Source organism: Corylus avellana, chromosome ca3 (genome assembly GCF_901000735.1).
Source record: "Corylus avellana chromosome ca3, CavTom2PMs-1.0".
Lineage (NCBI taxonomy): Eukaryota > Viridiplantae > Streptophyta > Magnoliopsida > Fagales > Betulaceae > Corylus > Corylus avellana.
In genome coordinates this window covers 16,920,482-16,926,002 of record NC_081543.1, presented here as the reverse complement: position 1 = coordinate 16,926,002, position 5,521 = coordinate 16,920,482, and the positions used below count along the sequence as shown (strand labels likewise).

The following is a 5,521-nucleotide window of genomic DNA, read 5'->3' as shown; positions in this document are numbered from 1 at the left end:
TATAAAATATATTATTTTAGGGTGATTTAACAAAAATTCTAATGTGGCACTAGCAGTCTACAAAAAATTGGACGACAAAACGGAATGACTTTTCTCGAAGGACACAAATTTCCTCCAAATTGATTTGGATGAAATTTCTTTCGATCTACTGTAATAAGAGTGACAAGTGTCATTCAACATGTTTGGGCTTCTTAAAAATCAATGTTTGAGTTCTTAGATTAGTAGAGTGATAATAAATGATTGTTAAAATTTTTTTTTTTTTTAAATGCGAGAGATGACACTTGTCAAGTATTAAACTAGGTTAGAGGAAATTTATGTCCTCCATGCCAATTGATTTGCTCCATCCCCAATTTCAGTCGTGCAATCCTTGCCTAATGCCCAAAATGCCCTAACAAACTCTGGTCTTTGTGTATTGTTGCGTAAACGATTGAAGCAACCCCATATTTCAATCAATGGAAAAGTATTTAGTCAAATACTCTTATTCAGCCACGAATCCTTGAAACTAGGGAAACTTCCAAGCTACACGCTATTCCTCGAAGGCAAATCTATCATGAGATATGTTTTTGACTATGTTAATTTCCTATTTATCAAATATGAAAGAGCGAATTTTATCGTTTAATTAATACTTTTAACGCCTCAAGAGTCAAGACTTCTGCTATAATATCATGTTGTTATGATCCAGATGTCCCACATAACATGCGTGTATAAGCTCTTAAACACCATTCATCACATGCCATTTTCAAGAGTAAAATCTACTCAAAGTTTGTATAAATGAACAGGAGAACTACACATGAACCTCATCATAACATAGACAAGTCTGCAAAATTCTATTTTGGAGACGTGACAGAGATTTGGCAAGGATAAAATCCATCCTTTTAACCAATAAAATATGAGGATAACAAAACATTTGAGATCTGATCCAATCTCCTGGGTCTCTTTTTAACCTATCAATGTCTTATCTAAATGGTCAAAACCCGATCTAACACATAAACATATATAATTCATGCAGTAGTATCTTTGTATTGTTTTGATCTCCTTCCATTCCTCACAAGAACTCAAGAAAGGAGCTAGCACTTTAACTTCTTGAGAAGAACAAGTGAATCCACTTCTAATTCTAAATCCATTAAACATAGATTTGCCTTAGAATAACAAGTGAATCCATTAGAAATCTTAAAATGTGCAATTTAAGCATTTGGTAATACATTTTGTTATGAGCTAAAATCAAATAAAATTTGATACCTTTTCCCATAATTCTGTGATTTGACAAAAGACAAAAATTCTAATGTGGCACTAGCAGTCTACAAAAAATTGGACGACAAAACGGAATGACTTTTCTCAAAGGACACAAATTTCCTCCAAAATTGATTTGGAGGAAATTTCTTTCGATCCATTGTAATAAGAGACAAGTGTCATTTAACATGTTTGAATTTCTTAAAAATTAATGTTTGGGTTCTTAGATTAGTAGAGTGATAATAAATGATTGTTAAAAATATTTTTTTTTTAAAATGTGAGAGACAACACTTGTCAACTATTAAACTAGGTTAGAGGAAATTTATGTTCTCTGTGCCAATTGATTTGCTCCATCCCCAATTTCAGTCGTGCAATCCTTGCGTGATGCCCAATTGCCCTAACAAACTCTGGTCTTTCAATCAATGGAAAAGTATTTAGTCAAATACTCTTATTCAACCACCAATCCTTGAAACTGGCGACACTTCCAAGCTACACGCTATTCCTCGAAGGCAAATCTATCATGAGATTAGGGGTGTCAACCCGATCTGGTTTTTCAATTTTTGGCCAAAATTGGAACCGAAACCGAGGTACCCCGGTTCTCGGTTTTGGGAAATCAGAACCGAAACCGGGACCTTGATTAACTGGGGTCCCGATTACCGGCCGGTTCCGGTTTTACCCGGTCCGGTAAACGGTTTTTGAAGAAAATTGGTTTTTGGGCTTATTTTAGGTGTTAGCCTAAAATAAGCCCTTACACCTTTTCATAAGTTTGCTCTTTTTTAAAAAAAATCTATTAGTCTTTTTGTTTAAATTAAAGAGGCTTTGTTGTGATTATTCCAAATAATTAAAAAATAAACTTAAAAAAACCAAAAAATCCTAAAAAATCAATGTTTTTATTATATATATATATTAAAAACATTAAAAAATATTCATAGAGATTATCCTAAGCGTAAAAAAATTAATATATATATAAATATTATTAAATAAAATATAAACCCAATTCCGGTATTCCCGGTAAAAACTGGGTACTGGAATTGGGGTACCCGGTTTTTGAATTTTTCAAACCGGAACCAAAACCGAGTCCCCGGTTACTCGGTTCCCGATTTCCCGGTTTTTCGGTTCCGGTTCCGGTTTACCGGTAATTTTTGACACCCCTACATGAGATATGTTTTTGACTATGTTAATTTCCTATTTATCCAATAAGAAAGAGCAGATTTTATCGTTTAATTAATACTTTTAACACCTTAAGAGTCAAGACTTCTTCTATAATATCATGTTGTTATGATCCAAATGTCCCACATAACATGTGTGTATAAGCTCTTAAACACCATTTATCACATGCCATTTTCAAGAGTAAAATCTACTCAAAGTTTGTATAAATGAACAGGAGAACTACACATGAACCTCATCATAACATAGACAAGTCTGCAAAATTCTATTTTGGAGACGTGACAGAGATTTGGCAAGGATAAAATCCATCCTTTTCACCAATAAAATATGAGGATAACAAAACATTTGAGATCTGATCCAATCTCCTGGGTCTCTTTTTAACCTATTAATGTCTTACCTAAATGGTCAAAACCCGATCTAACACATAAACATATATAATTCATGCAGTAGTATCTTTGTATTGTTTTGATCTCCTTCCATTCCTCACAAGAACTCAAGAAGGAGCTAGCACTTTAACTTCTTGAGAAGAACAAGTGAATCCACTTCTAATTCTAAATCCATTAAACATACCTTACGTGGATAACAAGACACTAAAACATGTTGATTGAATCAATTGAATCAAATACAACAGGGATCAATTGAATCAATTAAAACATTCCCTGTGCAAAACACTCTAGAATCAATTGAATCCCTTTAGAAACTGAATCCCATTTTTGCCCACAAAACATGGTCATTACCCCCCACCCCAATGTCAACATATAGACTGTATGGCACTGCGGTTTCGCAGACAAAACGTGCGATTTTCAACAAAAAGATTTCAAGTAAGAAAGAAAGCTGTTATTCAATGATTCAATACAAAGAAGCCAATAATGATTCATGTGTACACTGCAGTGAGCTAAAAGACTCTAGAGCCAATTTAGATCTCATAGAACATCAGATTCCAGAAGCTTCCATTGGAGGTCAAGAGAGAGCGAGGACTAAAAATGACTAACGACTATTTGATTAACTTCTGCACTAGAGTCACCATACGAAATAAGAATGGATTGTTCATCTAACATCAATCAAAAACATCAGAAATATTAAATTGCTACCTGAACTAAGATAATTAACAAACAAAAAACTTGGAAGCCACCACAATCAAACTACTTCTTGCGCTCATCTCTAGCCACAATCTTGAACTTTCCTGTTTGTTGTTGCTGCAAACAGAACAAAACCCAATCAATCAAACAATATATTAAGGGTTTGTTTGGGTTTACGATTTAAAAATAGCAATCTTAAAATGTGCAATTTAAGCATTTGGTAATACATTTTGTCATGAGCTAAAATCAAATAAAATTTGATACCTTTTCCCATAATTCTGTGTGGTTTTTGCAGAAACCAGCAACAATAGCATCCTTCTTCCTCCCTTCTCTGTACTCGATACAAAGATCCTCCTTCAACCCGCAAGAGACATGAAAAGCCAGAGGGCACTTGGGTTCAGAGCACTCCACAGCGCACCCACTTTTACTCTTGCAAACGTAGCACTTGTCTTCCCACCTCTTCTTTGGGACCTTGGAGCAATCGATCCCCTCCCGGCCTTCCGCGTCGGCGAAGAACACCTCCGGCACCAGCAAAGCGCACACGATATGCGCCCACTGCCCGTCTACCGTGGGCTTCAATGCACCCCCCTTGATTGGACACAGGCAGCAGCAAGGAGAGGGGTTTCCATCTTTCTTAGCTTTTGAAGAAGAAACTATGCATTGGGTACAGAACCAATCATCGTCTGGAATAGCCTTCACAAGGGGATTGCCATAGCAGGTGGCGTGCACCATCAGATCACAGCCATCACAGAACACAATAGGATCTGAAGGGTCCCCATCTGTGCTCTGGCAAACAGCACATAGAATCCCATCATCATCATCATCATCACCACCACCATTATCTTCTTTTACAGCTTCTGTTTCTTCCTCAAAAGCCGGAGGCGGCTTGTACTCGACATTGAGGTCTAGAGGCAGCGAGAGGGGCTCGTGGGCAAAGAAATCTGGTTGAAGCGCCCATACCCTTTTCTTGGCAGGCAAGCAATAGGCGGTTGCGGTGGCAGCAACTGCGAGAGGCGGATCCCGGGATTCCTTCCGCTTCTTGGCCGGAAGGCGTGAGGAGGCAGCCGCACGGCCACTGCATTGTAGTTCTTCATCTTCTTCTTGCTGTAGTTGCATGAGTCTGATTCTTTTCAGAGGAGGCAGTCCGTGGAATTGGGAATCCATGTGGTTTTCAGGGTTTTGTTTGGTGTCTTTTGATTTGGTTGAGTCGGAGTCGGGGATATGTTTTCAGGGAATTGGAAAAGTTTGGTGGGAAATCAGAAATCAGGCTTTTGATTTCTCAAGGTTTTGGTATTTGAAATGAAACGAAGAGCGAGCGGTCAGTTTATTTTGGAGTGGTGGGAATTGGGAAATTTTTCGAATTCCCGCAAAAACCCGCCCACGGTTCTGTTTCGATTTTGGATATTTTGAGGATTCGATCTGGTCCAGTCTATTATTCGCCACGTGCCACATCGAATGGTGTGGCTGAATGCTGATGTGGCATGACGGTAGCTTTTGGATCATGTGATGTTAGTTGCCTATCCTTCGAGAACTGAAAATTGCTGAAGGAGTAAGATTAGAAAAATTTTTATTTCACAATGTTATTTATCTAAAGAAACAAAAAATTCATAAAGCTAATGTGACATTTTTAATTGATTTTTGATTTTTTTACAAGAAATTATCTAAGAATTTGTTGAAAATGACACGTCAGCATTATAAAATAATTTTTGAAATAAAATTATAGCTTCTAACATTACTTATGCTAAAATCAACATCATAGTATGTTCTCATTTTATAGACTGACGTGACAATGCTCATCAATTTTTTAATTATACAAAACCTTGAGTATAACTCACTCTTGAAAACCCGTTTGGAAGGAGAGGATATTCAACAGCTTATATACATATTGTTAAGATTGCACTTAAGCCATGTGAAAAAGATTAGATACTACTTGGAATAGAAGATTGTGGAATAGACTAACTATTCATATTCTTTTGTTTGGTTGTAACGTTGGAATATAACACTAATTATATATTCCTTCATTTGGTACAATGCAATATGTAGAT

General features: G+C 36.6%; 1 protein-coding gene across 1 annotated transcript; it reads right to left on the bottom strand.

Annotated features, from left to right (window-relative positions):
- Positions 1–3,238: 3,238 nt before the first annotated feature.
- Positions 3,239–4,746, bottom strand: LOC132176236 (uncharacterized). The gene is made up of 2 exons (XM_059588382.1): positions 3,741–4,746; positions 3,239–3,593 (listed from the first exon to the last, which is right to left on the bottom strand). The coding sequence occupies exons 1-2, from the start codon at positions 4,638–4,640 to the stop codon at positions 3,540–3,542; spliced, it is 954 nt and encodes a 317-aa protein (XP_059444365.1). The 5' UTR covers positions 4,641–4,746; the 3' UTR covers positions 3,239–3,539.
- Between the last annotated feature and the right edge of the window lie 775 nt (positions 4,747–5,521).

Excerpts from the sequence above, each read along its gene's own strand:
- LOC132176236 (XM_059588382.1), bottom strand. The coding sequence starts at position 4,640 with ATGGATTCCCAATTCCACGGACTGCCTCCTCTGAAAAGAATCAGACTC. Across the intron at positions 3,594-3,740 it reads ACACAGAATTATGGGAAAAG|CAACAACAAACAGGAAAGTT; the intron begins GTATCAAATTTT and ends TTCTGTTTGCAG.